The sequence below is a fragment of the Sparus aurata genome, chromosome 24, assembly GCF_900880675.1.
Source record: "Sparus aurata chromosome 24, fSpaAur1.1, whole genome shotgun sequence".
Lineage (NCBI taxonomy): Eukaryota > Metazoa > Chordata > Actinopteri > Spariformes > Sparidae > Sparus > Sparus aurata.
In genome coordinates, this window is record NC_044210.1 from 17102795 (window position 1) to 17120198 (window position 17404).

The 17404-nt window shown below is 40.3% G+C and overlaps 2 protein-coding genes across 2 annotated transcripts; both read left to right on the top strand.

The window, feature by feature from the left end:
- Positions 1-637: 637 nt before the first annotated feature.
- On the top strand, positions 638-8071 carry LOC115576574 (four and a half LIM domains protein 2-like). Its single transcript, XM_030409099.1, has 6 exons — positions 638-722; positions 3544-3727; positions 4159-4333; positions 4859-5028; positions 6039-6225; positions 7234-8071. The coding sequence occupies exons 2-6, from the start codon at positions 3572-3574 to the stop codon at positions 7383-7385; spliced, it is 840 nt and encodes a 279-aa protein (XP_030264959.1). The 5' UTR covers positions 638-722; positions 3544-3571; the 3' UTR covers positions 7386-8071.
- Positions 8072-9171: 1100 nt separating this feature from the next.
- On the top strand, positions 9172-17015 carry c24h7orf57 (chromosome 24 C7orf57 homolog). Its single transcript, XM_030409916.1, has 8 exons — positions 9172-9324; positions 10043-10107; positions 10282-10455; positions 11689-11782; positions 12109-12232; positions 13367-13431; positions 13603-13703; positions 13873-17015. Exons 2-8 carry the CDS (start codon positions 10065-10067, stop codon positions 13929-13931), a joined length of 660 nt encoding a protein of 219 aa, XP_030265776.1. The 5' UTR covers positions 9172-9324; positions 10043-10064; the 3' UTR covers positions 13932-17015.
- The last annotated feature ends 389 nt before the right edge of the window (positions 17016-17404 follow it).

A 17404-nucleotide genomic window follows, 5' to 3' on the forward strand; every position in this document is an offset into this window, starting at 1 on the left:
ATGTTTGACATGGTACCTTCAATCAGGCAGTGCTCGCTAACTTCATGAAGAACAGTGGAAAACACGCTCATTAAACCATTACACATAGAGGATTTTTGTCCTCGTGACTTGCTCCACTGACCTCATGTCACACGAAGTACATCGTGAGTTACAGTGTTCATGTGCAGTATGCAGCAGGAGGATTCGATAATGTGATTCTGTTATACGAGAGGCAATATACATGTTCCGAGGCTTCAAACCACGACCTGATTTTCATCAGCACGTCGAGTTTTCTCAGCTCTCAGTTTGACTTAATTACCCCTCTGATCGTGTGACATCAGTTCTGACAGCTTGTTATGTCAATCCAATGGATTCATTATCTGTTATGTCAACATCTTAAAATCTTAGAAGAGGCTTTCATCTTGAGGTTAGAAGAGAGCAAGATTCTGATTATGAACTCATGATGACAAATCTTCAGTTTGAAAGTGTTAAAAGATTTTTATATTTCACTGTTGGATCTGTTGAGAGTTTTCCTTTGCAAGCATTTTGGCTCAGTTTTATAGCACTCTAATTATAATGTGACCTGCCCACTCTGGTCCCACCACTGCCTCCACCTTCCTGCCCCACTATGGGTCACATTTGGCTCTAATTTTAAAAGGCTGATGGAGCGCAGCGCTTAGTCGTCCACTCTGCTCCCCGTCTGCATTCTAGCTCCTCATCTGACACCCGAGCTGCTCTGACAGGTAAGACTTTCCTGGTTTTTCCATCATGAATTTGTAATAGTTGCAAAGATTTGAAAACTTCTGTGGGATTTTGCGTGAAATAACTGCACGTTTTAATCTCGTATGACGGTTGGCGACAGTTTTGTATCCACGTGATTAGCTGAATATAACAGTTATGAGACTTAAAAGGTGTGATGGGTACAGAAGGTTTACAGCAAGGTATTAAGGAGGAATATTGGGTATTTAAGATACTATGGAGGATGTATAGAGTAGGATATTGGGTTGGGTTGCTGCATAAAAAGGGTACAGGGGTCTATAAAGGAGAATTAGTTATTTAGGGTAGTCGTGTCTAGTTGTATAGAAGGGTTTTACAGGCGTTTATCGAAAGCATCAAGATTTAATGGGGGTTCAAAGGGAAGTTTGTAGAGGAGACTAGTTGGTTTGGATTGAGATCTGAAGGTGTGCAAGGTATTACAAAAGACAAGAGATGGTTTAAAGAGGTTCATAGAGTGGTAGAGAGGGTGTATAGGGTGGCAAAGGGGGTTTATAGTAGAATAAATTTGTTATGGGGTACAAAGGGTATCTAGTGAAGTATAGAAGGTTTATGGTGGGTACAGAGGGTTTATAGTGGGGTACAGGTGGTTTGTAGTATAGTACAGGGGTTTATAGAGGGTACATAGGATTTATGGAGGGTACAGAGGGCTTGTGGTGAAGGATAGAGGGTTCATAGAGGTGTACAAGGGGTTAATAACTGAAGATAGATGGTTTAGAAATGGGTACGGAAGTTCTATAGAAGGTACAGAAGAGTTACAGAGCAGTATAGAGGGTTTATAGAGGGTTCAGATGTTTTTAATGGAGTATAGAGGGTTCATAGTGGAGTAAAGAGTTGACAGGGGGTACAGAGGGTTTGTACTGGAGTACAAGGGGTTTCTAGAGGGTACAGAAGGTGTGTAGATGGTACAGGGGGTTTATATTGGAGTATAGAGGGTTAATAGAGGGTATAAGGGGTTTATAGATGGTACAGAAGGTTTATAGGGGGAAACAAATGGTTTATAATGGAGTATAGGGGGGTTATAGAGGGTATAAGGGGTTTGTAGATGGTACAGAAGGTTTATAGGGTGGTACAAATGGTTTATAGTGGAGTAAAGGGGATTTATAGAGGGTACAGAAGGTTTATGGGGGGATACAAATGGTTTATAATGGAGTATTGTGGGTTTATAGAGGTTACAGCATGTTTATAGGGGGATACAAATGGTTTATAATGGAGTATAGTGGGTTTATAGAGGTTACAGCATGTTTATAGGGGGATACAAATTGTTTATAATGGAGCAGAGGGGTTTATAGTGGTTACAGCATGTTTATAGGGGGATACAAATGGTTTATAATGGAGTATAGGGGGTTTATAGAGGTTACAGCATGTTTATAGGGGGATACAAATTGTTTATAATGGAGTATAGGGGGTTTATAGAGGTTACAGCATGTTTATAGGGGGACACAAATGGTTTATAATGGAATATAGGGGGTTTATAGAGGTTATAGCATGTTTATAGGGGGACACAAATGGTTTATAATGGAGTATAGTAGGTTTAAAGATGGGTACAAGGGGTTTATAGACAGTTATAGAGGAAGGAAGAAATGTTTTACAGGAGTATAGAGGATTCACAGCGGGGTACAGGGAGGTATATATGACATATAGGGGGAGTACAGACGGCTCAAGGTTGGTTGAACAGGATTCAAGCGGTGCAGAGGACTTAATATTTAGATTTTTTTTTTCAAAACCTGCAGAAGTTAGATGTTGGACCAAAACGTTTTGATGAGAGTCAGTCGCAAACTATCTGCAAATGAATTCAATCACTGGGTATTAGCTACAAAACATCTAACAAGAACTGACAAGTTGTAAATGTGAAAATGCTGATTGCTCTGCATCTGATCAAAGTGTCCAGTCAACAGCCGTCCTTGTGTTTTAGATAAATAGGGTTAATTTAATTACTCTCAAGGCGATGCCCTCATTTGTCCTCGTCCTGTGCCAACATGCAACCTTCCCTAGATATATCATAAAATCAGCTTCCTCTTTACTGTCATTTGGCTCCGTCGCCACGATCATTATCTCAATAATAGTATCATCTGTCTTGAATTGAATCTGTAAGTAGAATTAGATGTACAATGACCTGGCCCAGGAGACCATGATTTTCCCCTTTGAGGACCCTCCAGTTGGGTTTCATCCACAAATTTCCACAGGTTGATTAACATTTTGCAACAGGAGTCCAATATCTTAACCTTTAATTATGCTTTTTGCTGATCATTAGCCCTTAACAAGTCCCCCTTGTCTTGTTTGTTGTGATCTTTCAATCAGTACTGATTTTTTTTTGCATGATGCCCATTCTTTTATGAGGGAAAGCCCAGCTAATTTAGATTTCTTTAGTTTAATTTTAAGGATCTTTGGGTGCAATAAAACAACAAGATTTAAAAGTCACAACATCTCCATTATGAAGTACAAAGGAATTTACTCTGCAGCCTGAGCCCATGTGGAGGCTGTTTGTGACATTCCTCAGCCTGATTTGTTGTATGGAGCACTTAATTTAGTTTTTAAGAAGTTTAAAAGGGCTGCATTCTGTACCTACATAGTCGTGGAGGCTTGATATAATTAATTAGACCATGTGATGTCGGGGCGGTGCTGTAGTGCTTTTTTAGAGAAAGTCAGCTCTCCAATTAGAGAAATCCAACCCAAGTTTCAGAGCTTGGATGAAGACGGATTGAGAGAGATCTCAGGAATGTTCTGGCTGTAACTCCTTCATCTTTATGGCTGTTCTTTAATATCTTTTTATTCTATCTTCCTGCTCAGACGACTCCGAGAGGAGATTTCAGTCAAAATGACCAACCGCTATGACTGTACGGAGTGTAAGGAGTCCTTGTTTGGTCAGAAGTACATCCTCAAGGAAGAAAACCCGTACTGCATCAAGTGCTACGAGGCACTTTTCTCTAATAAGTGCGAGGTGTGCCATGTGCTCATTGGCTGCACCAGCAAGGTAAGAGATTTAACCTCCTCATATTTTCTCATTCATGTTTGCAGACGAGTTTCAAAGCTAGTGTTCTACCCTAGTCGCCCAGCATACATCCATCACATAACAACCAGCATGTGTTAATGTCATAATCAAGCTTAATGTACACATTGTTTGACACTTTTTAAAGTACTTTTTGGACTTTGGACTTTGGACATGTTAGCAGCACGGGTCTAGGGATGGCAATATTGGTCTATTCGTTGGTCGGCGCACAACTTTGGTCCAAACTGCTGCAGGAATGAGTCATAAGTTCCTTTGGGTTTAACCATAATTGTTAGCCATTAGGACACCAGTTACTTTTCCATTTTCTAAATCCATAATATAGGAAATGATAACAATCTCCGATCTCTAGCAACCAACATGCAACCAAACATTCCCTCCTTTCACTGACTCTGCAGGATCTGTCGTACAAGGACCTCCACTGGCACAGCGAATGCTTCCTCTGCATCAAGTGCAGCCGATCTCTGGTGGATTGGCCGTTCTGCAGCAAGGATGACATGCTGATGTGCATCGAGTGCTACAGCAACGAGTACTCTGCCAAGTGCCATGCGTGCCTGAAGACCATCATGCCAGGTAAGGACAGAGGAATTGTCAACGTTAGAACTGGTCTGGTGATTTGATCATTTGACTGTCTGAAAAGGCAATATGGAAGTGCTTCTAAACCCTGATGTCTTTTCAATGTTCACTACTGATGTCGAAGAACTTCTTGCATTCATATTTGTCTGAGGCGGTTTGGTAGCCTGTGAATCTTGGACCTGTCATGTGTTTTTTTCAAGGCCAAGTTTGAGTTCTCACTCATTAACAGAGCTCTCGCCAAGTCAGCAAATTGCAATTAGCTGTAATTGGTTGGAGTTGATCTGCATGCCTGTAGGACAGCGGGGCCTACTGTACATGTTATTATTGACGTAGGCATGAAAACTCAGGCACAGAGTGTCTTTTCTCTCAGCAGTTAAAACTGCGTAAACTGATGACGTAACAAAGACCTAATGAGATCTCGTGAGAGGATTGATGACAGTTTGTTACGACGTCAACAGTTTAAGTGAGTTGAGACTCACACACTATTTTCTGTCTCCCTCTCCTCCCCCCTCCACCCACCAGGCTCTAAAAAGATGGAGCATAAGGGCAACAGTTGGCACGAGAATTGTTTCTCCTGCAACCGTTGCCAGCAGCCCATCGGCACCAGGTGCTTTGTGCAGAAGGACGTCAACAACTACTGCCTGCCCTGCTACGAGAAGCAGTTCGCCCAGCAGTGCGTCCACTGCAAGAAGGTGATGCACATCCATTCATGTCAACACTCACCAGAGGCTCTTAATGCATTTGCAGCTCTTTTTTTATTTCTTGAAATTCAATCACAAAAAAGGGGTTGTCTGTGGATGCAACTGATTCTGTACTCGCGTAATGCTCTTAAGGTTGCGGAGAGGTCACTAATGAGCATCCTCCATATAATAACAAGATCGATATTCTGTTTGAAAGGCATTAAAGTCAATGGCCCATCATTTTTATGAACCACGTTTTTTCCCTGAGACGTCCCTCGGGCAGCGTTAAAGGGTTTGTATTGTTAAACAACCACCGTTAATGATGAAAATGCATCTGACATGAGTCAGGCAAAAAAGTTCACATTCATAGTAACGTTATGCTTAGCCACGACTTCCTTCCTCTGAGAAGTCAAAGCAGTCTCCAACTCCACAAAATATTCTTTAACTGCAATATTTCAATGGGAAGGCAGCATTCAAAGCTTTCTTCATACAGTAGCGGACATGGTGTCCATTAACAAGGGCTGGAAAAGCAATCAATGCAGCCTTGGCATCCAAATCACTGCTAACAGTGCAGCTATGAGTAGACGTACAGTGAAGCAGGGAAAAAGACTTGTGTGTGTGTTATGTAACAGTCAGGTGGCAGGAAACAGATGGTCAGGCAGGCGGGAATCTGAGGCGTCGTTTTGTTGTGGAAGCTGGTAGGTGAGGCAGCAGTCGTCAGGCTCGTCTGTGACTAAGCCCGGCAGCAAACGGCACAAATGACAGAGAAACTGAACCCACGCGAAGGACCACATACACGAGTAGGAGCTCTGCATCTTCAGACATCAATGCAAACAAATAGAAATGAATCGATGACGTGAAAATCCAATCACGGTGAAGAATAAACCACAAGAAAAGGCATAATCTGAATGAGAATGAATGAACGTCTAAAAGTGCTACTAAACAATTTTGCTGCTGAATATTGTGTGTTTCATTCGGCTTGAATCAAAACAAACTTTATCGACATTGACGGTGTCTTTCAGCCCATCACCACTGGAGGAGTGAACTACCGTGACCAGCCCTGGCACAAGGAGTGCTTCGTCTGCATCGGCTGCAAGCAGCAGCTGGCCGGTCAGCGCTTCACCTCCCGAGACGACTTCGCCTACTGCCTCGACTGCTTCTGCAACCTGTTTGCCAAGAAATGTGCTTACTGCACCACCCCCATCAGCGGTAAAGTGGAGCATTCTCTTGCTTTATCCCTCTCAGTCCAATTAAATAGAGGTCAACATTTTGTATTTTGGAAGTGGCAGATCTCTATATATTCTGCATTAAATGCTACCTAACCCCAACAAGAAGGTGAGGTTGCAGCTCCAAAGAAATGGATAAACGTTTATGGATCTTGGATTGCACATTTTCCAAATCCCTGATACCATTGGACTAGCATTACTATAAGGATAAGTCTGTATTTCACTTGTTTTCACTGACATTATCTCCCGGACATGTCGTCAAATCTCTCTGAATCATCAGCTTGAGGTGAGGTGAAGTGTTTGTCCGTCATTATCACATTATTGATATGGTTAAGAGTTAATGTGCCCACTTTCTGCATGTGTTGGAAGCAAATGGAACAGAAAAAACAACCCCAAATCAACAACATCTTGATTCACATGGGATTTATATTATCACATGACTTCTGTGTTTGGACAAAATATGATGGGTATATGGTGGGCACATGTGATTAAGATCAGGAAATACTAGTCTCATGTGGATTAGGCTCAAGGAATGATTGCATTAAACAGATTCTTCCACAAATTAGAGTTGTACTTGAAGTAAAGTCAATTATCAAAACAGATTTCCAGTCTAACAGCGTCTTTCTGTTATTCATCAGGGTTGTTTTCTTAAACTTTCCAAAGCTCCTCCGACTTCCTGTAACCTCAGCTCAGATCTGACTGTAGTGTTTGAATTTTAGATACAAGATACAACAGCGATAACTGTCATCAGAAACACATGCTAATAAAACTGGTATGAGGTTCTTAATTTGTCCTAAAATAATGAATACAACAAGGTCAGTAGTTTGGAGAAGATCCCAACTACAGGTACTGTAAAATGATCATATGCTTCCCTCTGCATCCTGTGTATTCAATCAACACCAATTACAGGCTTATTGAATTACAGAGATCATGAGACTCTCGTCTCCTCGTCGGTCACTCATGGCTCCTCTCCGTTGCCTTTCTCTCCCAGGTCTCGGAGGCAGTAAGTACATCTCGTTCGAGCAGCGCCAGTGGCACAACGACTGCTTCAACTGCAAACGGTGCTGCGTGTCTCTGGTGGGCCGAGGTTTCCTGACGTGCAAAGACGACATCCTCTGCCCCGACTGCGGCAAAGATATCTGAGATCGAGCCAATCAGAGAGCACCGACGATCTTCTCCTCGCACGGGTGAACGATCAGTTATTGGGTTTTCACGCATTAACCTTCTCTGACTGCTAAGGTTTTTCTCTGCATGTACACTGATGATACTTTGATTGATATTAACAAGTTGAAAACCATAATCCCCTTAATGTTTTGTTTTCTGAGAAACATTCCTGTTGGATAGCAAAACCTTCGTCAGTCAGTCTTCGTTCTTCAGTCTCAAGAAAATGATCTCATTTTGGAATGAAACTGTGTGTGGATTCAAAATAACTGCCTTTTTAAAGATATTTTACAGCATATTTAGTTGTTTTAATGGCTTAAACTGTGATGTTTTGTTCTTAATAGAGTTAATATAATACTACTAATAGTGTTTATTCTAATTACATTCATTCTGTTTGATAAAATCTACTTCTATTTAGCCTAGTAAAGATTTTTTCAAGTCAGATGAGTGCTTATTTGCCAACATTGATGCAACTTGTCAGTTCTTATATTGCAAATGAAAATTGGTATTCAAGCCTGTTGGTTAGAGTATAAATGAATTATAAATAAGTATGCTATGCTATTAAAATGTTTAGTTTGTGAAATTAAACTGTGCCACTTTCTAACAAGTACCTGTAAGTTGTACTTAATAGCTTTATCAACTGTTAATAAAGGAAAAAAATAACATCCGCTGGTTTGTATCCTTTCCTATATATTAATAATGCAGCTCTGAATGTTGGCAATCCATTGATATGTTATCAGATCAGCTCTACAGTTATCAATGTTTATATGTTGTTAATGAAGGATTTTAATCATGATGTTTGCAGGTAATAAGATGTTGACAAATTGATTTTGATCCAGATAATTCTGCCTTAGAAAAAACGTCAACCAATCAAGGCAAGTTAGACAGTTAGCGAGGCAAGCTAATTCTTGTTAGCGTGATGTGTGTATTTTTGTCAACACATAGATGTGTGTGTGTATATATATATATATATATATATATATATATATATATATATATATATATATATATTCTAATGATCACAGGGTTCACAGAGGACACTCTGTAATAAGAAATGCAAGACCAGACTCCATTAGAAAAACTGTAAATTTAAGACTGAATTGCTTTTGGCTAACAGTACACTACTTGTTTGTTGTTTGTCGTTGTTGCGTTTCCTGTTTTGATAAATTCAGTACACATGATGAATTCTGTTATTCAAGTAAAAGAAAAATGCAGCTGGTGCGTCCTTTTTTTTTTTGATATAATGAGATTATAATTGTTCGTAATCAATTATTGGGTCAGTTACTAACAAACCATCAGGTCAGCAGTTTCAAATGCAAATAAGTGATTAATAAATTAAATCAGTAAGTTTGCTCTTGATAAGATACCAATGAACTGTTTTTTGTCCTTTCTAGATATAAATACAGCCAGTCAAGGCGAGTTTTCATCATCTGGTGACCCCAAAGTTGTCCTTACTTATTGGTTATGATTATGAGCTATTAAGCATTAATTAATTATGATATATATAGAGAGAGATTATAACAAATCAGTCCTTTTTACCCGTTAAAATACTTTTAAAAGGCCAATACAACTCATAAAAGGCAGTATTTCACCTGCCAGAAAGTGATTACAGCTCCTACCTTGTGACTGAAAGGTATGTATTATATAATATATATAATCATATCCATCAAGAGTGAAATGAAGTCAATTTGATGCAGAAGCAAGCTTTCAGTCACAAGATAGGAGCTGTAATCACTGCAGGCTGCGCGCTCCCGCGGACGGAAGTCAGCTTCTTGCGGACGATCACTTTCGGCAGCACACCGGAAGTCGGCAGCAGGTGCCACCGGAAGTGTGTTCGGTGCAGCCTTTCGGAGGAAGCTAACGGGATTTCACTGCGGAAAAGCCGATCCATAATTACAACACGAGAAAAATAACATATAATGTAAGATGTGTGTGTGATTCTGTGCGAGTTGTGTCGTTAGCTGCTCAGCTAAAAACTAGCGATGTTGCGGCGCAAAGTGAGGTTAGCGCTGGAAAGCCAACGCCGCACCTAGCTAGGCGGCTAGCTAAATTAGCAGGGCTTTGTTAGCTACATGGTGAAATAATACTATGCGGCTAAAAAAGACTATTTGTCATATATCTTTCAATATAGTGTGCTTTTATAAGTAGAAAATGTGTTGTTTGTGTCGTTATAATACAATATTACGCCCGTTATCATGCATGCATTCTCTGCAAAACTGGGCTCACTTTTATGTCTGTTGAAATGTCTTTTATATTGTGATTAACTCGTTTTATGAGTTGGATTAGCGTTTGTTAGCATGTATACGCTGTTGAACATGTATATATATATACTGGGGACTTGTTTTTATTTCGTTCATTATTTTCGTAACGTCCTAAGTGTCGCTATGTCAATGAATGAGCGCAGACAGGCCTCTGTGTTCCATCTGGAGAAACACTAGGCCGAACTCCATAAGAGAAATCGATCATTAAGACTGATGTTCCCTTATGTAACGCAACACTGCTCGTTCAACATAATTTGGTATATGTTATAAATGTTTCTGCTGTTTTGCTAGATACGTACTATCTACTAAGTCATATTTCATTTTGCTAACAAGCAGTCACCACCTAATAGTTCATAAATTATTTCCTTTGGTGTTCAGATTGTGATATTCCACAGCTGAAATGAGCGCTGCAGTACCCAACCATCGAAGGACAAAGCCTGGTGGTAAGATTAGATTAAATTTCTAGTATCACCTGTAATACATTTGAATATGCCAAACTAAAAATATGATAATAATACGTTTGTAAAACTAAATGTTTTGCTGAAGTACAGTTAGGATGGAAGTATGCCACAGAGCAAAACAAGTGGATGTAAATGTCAGTGCATAAATCACTGCAGGCATAAAGCCCGGGGTTGTGAATGCCGGCGCGACTGGACCGAGCTCCCAGATCCCCGGTCTGTCCCAGACCGCTGATGAAAACACCCCAGCGGAGAAGGCCAGCGGACGCCGTGTTGGGATATTTGAGTCTGACTCAGACTATGTCAAGCTGGCAAAGGGAGGAGGACACAAAGGTAAAGGTTTCTCAGAACATCAGATGTGTTTTATAACAAGTGATGGAAGTATTAGATTTATTGCTCTGTGTCTTAATAACCTCTTCCTACCCTCAGAGTCAAAAGTTTATCTTAACTGTACGATAAGCTCAAACAGTGGAAGTCATCACATTTTAAAAATAAATAAAACATCCCAGGTGATTTGTTTGATGTTTGCACTCGTGTCCCAACTCTTTGAAATGCAAATCCTGAGCAAGTGGCCTCCCGGTCCACAACATGAAAGGGGAGGGATCCTGTTAGAAAAAGGATTTTTATGCATTTTGGGAAAAACAAAACAGCCACTTCTGTTTACTGAGACTGCAACACTGCTGACTTCAGCTGCCAGGGGGAAACAATTCAAAGTTCAATGTTGAGTTCCACATGAATGTTTTATGCTTCTGGATGGATAAATCCTCTGCAGGTTGGACTCACTTAGCATGAAATGTCTGCAAATGTTAGCGTTTATGCTTTATTTTATGGGTTAAAGCTTTAATTGTTTGCCAGAATAGAATGTTTTTCTTTCTACGTGGGTAAATAAGACTCAGTGATTTTGTTTTATTTGAATGATACCAACATTTCTTACAAGTTTGGACTGGGGATGCTCTTATTTCATATTGAAAAAATACAATTCCAAACTCCATTAGAAAAAAATGTCAATTTAAGACATCTTATTTCTCATAATCTCAATTTCTCCTAGAACATTCAATCTACTGGCTGAAAGCTAAATGTTAGCAGTGATAGTGTATTTTTCTTTCCACAATGGTGCACAAGACAACAGCGCCAAACTCCATTAGAAAAATTGTAAATTTAAGACGGGGTTGCTTTTAACTTACGTTAAACTACTACGTTTGAGTTTGTTGATGCCTTTCATCTATTGGTGAATTCAGTACACATGCTGCAGTAAGTTATTCCACAAAAATATCTGTTTCTTCTAATGATTGGAGAATTGCTTGAGTTTCCGTGTATATATGGTTAATTAGAAAGAACAAATCTGCTGCTGAGTAATTTTGGGCTGCATAAAGGCAGCCTGCTGTTCTTCGCACGTATGCCGACTAAAAGGCGGATTGTGACATTATATTTATGCAGAATAATTGCTCAGCCCCGAGCTGAATAGACGGTGAGTTAAACATCAAACTGTGCTTTCAAAGGTGAGACTCAGTGTAATGTGTCATACCTGCTGGCAGTGTTTTGAACATTGTGTCCCCACACCTGCAGGGCTGTTGAGTCATGATGATGTTGATGCTGATGACAAACCGAAGATGCAGTACAGTCCATCTGCCAACTGGTTTGGAGCTGATGAGTCAAAGAGGTAAGATCACTGGTGAGACACGCAGCGGGGAAGATGCATCGTCGCATGTTCGGATGACGAGTTTGTGTGTGATTCAAAAACCCTAAACAAGTCTTGTTGTTGAATGAGTGTTAAATTGTGAGGCTTGTGAAAGGAGAAAGTCTGTCTCTGGGTTTAACTTCAAACAGAATCATTGATAAAGAACAAATTATTTAAATACTATATCCTTCTACGGGCCAGGTGAAACACCAGCCAGGCATAACGTCCACAGCCCAAATTTCCCCAGAATGTGATAAATGGCGAGCAGTGATGACACATCGTATATCACCGTGGTTTTGTGCTTACAGCGGAAGCAAAGCGACGTCTCCTGACAGCCAGATGAAGGCGCGCATGCAGCCTCTGACTGCACCGTTTGGCACTGATAATGGTTCCACCTGGGAGACCGATTTAATTTCCCCTAATAAAGAGAAGGTGAATGGACCCAAATGCGTCACCACCACCAACATTGATAACGTGTCGATGTCTTCCATCCTCTTTATTTTTTATTTTTTACATTTTTACCATCACCTTTCCTTTTTTTTTCTCCACCTAATTTTGCTCCATCGTCGCATTTCGAATATTTAATTTACTGTCGTGATTTTTCAGTGACGTTTCAGTAAAGTACTGAGATAAAAGCAAAGATTCATATAAAGTACATTTCATACAATCTTCTTGTTTGTCTTTCATATCAAAGTAGCTGAAACCATGTGAGTCATTATAAACAACTTAAGTTTTACGTCAGCAAAAAACGCAATACCAAACTCCATTGGAAAAACTGTCAATTTAAGATACTGTGTGCTTTTTTAAGCTATCTGTACGCTCCTGTTAATGCTTCTCATCTTTTGATAAGTTCGGCACATCTGCCGTCTTCTGAGCAGCAAATTATTTTACAGAATCTCAGTTTCTTCTAATGGTTGAACTACTGAGGAACGCAATGCCAAACTCCATTAGAAAAAACGGCAATTTAAGACGGTTTTTACTTGAGCTAACGGTACAGAACTCGTTGAGGTTTGTTGTTGATTCTTTGCATCTTTGGGTAAATTCAGCTCATCTGCTGTCGTCTAAACAGCAAATTATTTCCCAAAATCTCAATTTCTTCCCGTGGTTTTACTCTTACGGTCCTCTGTGGGGAGGAACACTGGGGTGCTATTTTCAAAACAGATAAGAAGTTAAACATAATTTTTAACAGAACCTTGAAACAAAAGGGAACATTTGGAACATAATATAAGAGAAGTTGCAATGAAAAAATACATTTTTGCTTTTTTAACATGTCATTGACGACGAAAACTTTGCTTTGGTAGAATTACGTAAACCTGAAATCAGTTTCATTTTGCAGGAGATCGTCAACAAGTTTGGTTCAAGCCGGTTTTTGTTCATGCCGTTTCTTTAATCATTTTTTCCATTGCATGACTGACTTCATATTGATTTTTTCCTCCATCATTGCATTTGTTTTTGCTCGGTTATTTGCCTGCATATTTGTCAACAAAAGTCAAAACTCACCAATGTTTATTATGTCTTTATTTGTTTATTCGTCGGCACACAAATGACCACGTTTCCATCCCACAGATGTCTCCTGATGGCGTTGCCAGTCAGATTGAGGGTCTCACCATGACCAGCAAATACAAGAGAACGTGAGTAGATTCAGTCTCATTAAATATAAGCACTTGATTGGTATTTAGCACATTAAATTCTAGATCATCCAGCTAATAAATACAACTCAATCGCACCATAAATCAGTGTAAGATTCATTCTCTGAAGGTTGAGAGAGTTGCGTAAACCTCAAGTTTCTTCTGTTTCCACAGATGTCATGACAAGAAGGCTCTTCCGGTCAGCATGTCCAAGCTGCTGAGTCACGGCTACGTGGAGGAAAAGAAGAAGTCTCCCAATGATGACGACACCTCAAGTACGACACAGAGTTCCTTAATGATAATCTTTGTGTGGACGTGATAGTTAAAGGCTCGACTGGTGAATTAGTTATGAGCAAGAGAAATATTAGTTAGGACCGTCTTTACGAAGTGTGGTACTTCACATCTTAATCGCAAAATGTCCACCGTCCCTGTCTTTGTTTCCAGGCGTGACCTCGGAACAGACGAGCACCATCGCGACGGAGGACGTGGACGACCTGGAGTAGCGCGCTCGTCTCGAGGAGGAAGCAGAAGGGGGTCGTCCTCACGCCGGTTCACGTCCACTTCCGCCCCTGTCGGATTCACTCGCATTTATTGTACATCCACTGACTGTTAGGTTTTGTACTCATGTTTATGCAAAGGTACCGTCCTCTCTATTCGTTTGCTTTAATTTGTAAAAAGAGTTCGCGCGGATTTCGTCGAGTAGATGTGCTCGCTGTGTTTTGATTTCTGTATCCCTCGATTTGAAAGACGAGTTGTGCGCAGGGTAGGAAGCCAACGTCCTGTTTCACCAGCCAAAGCTCAAATTCCCCCCCCCTTGTTTTTTTGACTGGTGTCTGGTGTTAGTTTCCCTCCCTGGTTGTATGAAGATCGAGTTAGTGAACTTTAAAGATGTTTGTGCTAATGAATCGTGGTTCCAGTGACGTGAAATATTATTTGTTTTGATCAAGGGCTCCTGCTGTCTGGAGGGACGTTAGAGCGTTACAGGGGTCGTGTGTTTTCAGCTGCAGATTCGATCAGTCGGCGACCCTGCAGCTGCGATCACACGCATACAAGTGCATACTGATGGTTTGTTTGGTTTAAAGATGGTTTTTAGGTTGCTGCTCTGCAAAAGGTTGCTCTGATCTTCTATTTCCTGCCACAAATCTGTTGCTTTTGAGCTCCTAGAATCGAGAAAAATGCTCCAGTTTAATGTCAAATCTGCATTTTTTAACGACGATAATCAGGAGAAAAAACCTCGTATTGAATTAGCCAATTAACAAGAGTGATGTTTACTGTTTTCAAGAAGGTTTCGACTTCTAACTTTATTAAATCAGGACGCTCATCAGTGCGTTTGAAGCCCGTCCAAATGTGTCAGAAGCTTTTCTAATGATGGAACTAAATTGGGTCTTTCCTGCATCTCTAAATCCTTCACGGTTGCGTTATTCCAACAACAGATAAAAAGCCGGGAAATCGAAAGGAAAAACCGCCACCTTCAGCAGAGTGACGAGCTGAAAGTCGTGTCCGGCGTAATTCCCTGTGAAGATTAAGGCAGACGAGTTTTTAGAAAAGTGAGTTCTCAACGTGCCAACCAAGCAGTTTTTCCCTGCTCATGCAGTGTTTTTTGACTTTGTAGACATCAGTAGGAGAAGTTAGTGTTAGTGCACTGCCTGGTCACACCGAACCCTCCATCTCATGACGTGTGTTTATCCATCAGAGTTAGTTCTCTTCAGATCAGAGAAACGGTCACTGCGGCAGCAAAACTTCAATTCGGGGGCAAGAAAAAGCCTTTTTTCTGGTGACGTATAACCCGAAGAAGTGACAGAAAAGGCTTTGCGTCGTCACAAAATGTACGTAGTTGTCGGAAAGCGGTGCGTTTAATGTGTTCAGTAAATATCTCAAATGTAAGATAATTATCGAAATAAGATATTCTACAAAAAACGAAGGAACTGAAAGCTGTTAATCCACATTTTACTCAATAACAATCTGAAAAAGTGAATTTTATCATTGTGAAATTGAAATTACCAACAATTTAATGTAATTGTGAAGTTTAGAAACAATAAAACAGGGATGAAGTGGTAAGAAATCGACTACAGTAGAAACAAAAAGAGACACTAAGGATAATTTTAGCTCCGTATCGACGAGTGTAGACGATGAAGACGCGTAAAAAGGAAACAAGATTAATGTCGTCTTAAAAGTTTAAAAAGTCTTAAATTTAATTCACAGAAGTCTTAAATGTTTTCTGTCACCTGCTTTAGACAAACTGTAAATCTTGATCAGTAGTACCATATCTAATATATAAAGTTATGGTATCATGACGATGTTAAATTAGGATTTAAAACATGCGATGTAAAGATTTTAAGGCCGATTCGTCCCAGCTGGTCTTCAGACTTTATCTCTTTGAAGCCCCGACAACAAAATGTGGCTTTTAAAGTCCCTCAACACTTTGTTTCCCCTGAAAATGAAGTATTTCAAGATGAAAATGTGGCTGTTTCACCCTTAAATCCTTAAATCAAGTGCCAAATTCTTTTATTCTTCAGATCTTTACCGTTACAGGAAACAGTTGGTCGATCTGGTCAGTCTTTCAATTACTTCCTTCACTTCACTCAAGATCTGACAAAGACAAAGGAAGTAGTCCACCTCTTCTTCCTCTTCCTCGACTGTCAGGACGTCTCAACGTAAACATAATGGATTTCCGTGACGTCTGACGGACAGCTCGTCCTCGACTCATTTACCGGTCTTAATGTTTTTAAAGCCGTGACTGCGAACCCGCTGCTGACAGTGAAATCCTAATCCAGCGGGGACATTTGTCAGGTGAAGAAAATGCTCTTAAAATGGGAAAAAAAAGGGGGATCAGGATGATTTATTTGGGTATAACAGCCAGATTACAGCTGCGAGTTCGTCCCAGTAAATCCAACACATTCATCACCTGCCGCAGTACCAGACTCCCTTTGAAAAGAACCGACTTTTAACAAAAAAAAACTGTCATGTTCAACACAACCGTCTTGCTTTTGGGGAGGTCGTCAGTATTTCCAACACAATATATTTAAGTAACGATGTATAATTTATCTATATGTGGTATTAAAACGGTGTCGCGTGTAGGCGCTTTACTCGTGTTTTTGGTGACACTGGATTTGTTTTATTTTGCAGTACGAAGAAACGGCGAATGTATCGTCTTTTTGGATGTGAGTTTCGCTTTTGAAGAACGGGTTTATTTTTTATGAACTGATAAATATTCAGGTACAGTATTTTTTAGTTTAGCTCTTCTCCCAGTGAGTCGGTGGCATATCAGTTTACAAACCAATAGCGGGAACCTTTAGTGGCTTAACTCTGCGTAGTCCTCCCTCAAGAAGTCTCGTTACTCGTATGTCCTCTCTCTTTATTTCTTTTGCGTTTATATCTGCAAGTGGTATTATTTAATTATCATTATTTTTAAATGCAAATGTACCAGAGGAGACTGAAGAAGGCAGCATTTAAACAGAAGATCACCTGAAGTGTTTGTTAGTGTGGAGAAGTCCTGCTGACGCCACTCGATGTACGACCCCTCGCTTATGTTTATGACTGCACACAGACTCTCAGCTATCGTTTCAATAAATGGGCATGTGCATGTACGTCGTGTGCTGTTGTTCTTTAAACCAACTAACTCTTGTCGCTCTAAATCAGCTGATGTGATGAATTTATACAGTCGAATGTTGATGATAAATGTGATTAGGTCCTAAACGAGACATGAAAGGTGCAGCAGGAGTAGTGGATCCTTGAAGGGTCAAAATGCAAATATACTGTTTTCAGACTGTGCTAATGTAGTTGTGGGGGTTGATGTAAAAGAAATGAAGGAAGAACATGAAGTGAGAAGGAAGTAAATGTGTAATCACAGTATTGTGGTGCATTCATGGGGTGTTAGAATAATCAGAGGAATGAGTTCCTGACTGCACATCCGTGTAGCGTCCATGTCGCCTCCACGAACACACCGAGGTCAGAAGAACGACCCCTCGACTTACGT

Coding starts and splice junctions, on each gene's coding strand:
- c24h7orf57 (XM_030409916.1), top strand. CDS start 10,065: ATGAGCGCTGCAGTACCCAACCATCGAAGGACAAAGCCTGGTG. Junction 10,456..11,688: donor AAAGGGAGGAGGACACAAAG/GTAAAGGTTTCT, acceptor CCACACCTGCAG/GGCTGTTGAGTCATGATGAT. Junction 11,783..12,108: donor GGAGCTGATGAGTCAAAGAG/GTAAGATCACTG, acceptor TTGTGCTTACAG/CGGAAGCAAAGCGACGTCTC.
- LOC115576574 (XM_030409099.1), top strand. CDS start 3,572: ATGACCAACCGCTATGACTGTACGGAGTGTAAGGAGTCCTTGTTTGGT. Junction 3,728..4,158: donor TCATTGGCTGCACCAGCAAG/GTAAGAGATTTA, acceptor CTGACTCTGCAG/GATCTGTCGTACAAGGACCT. Junction 5,029..6,038: donor AGTGCGTCCACTGCAAGAAG/GTGATGCACATC, acceptor GGTGTCTTTCAG/CCCATCACCACTGGAGGAGT.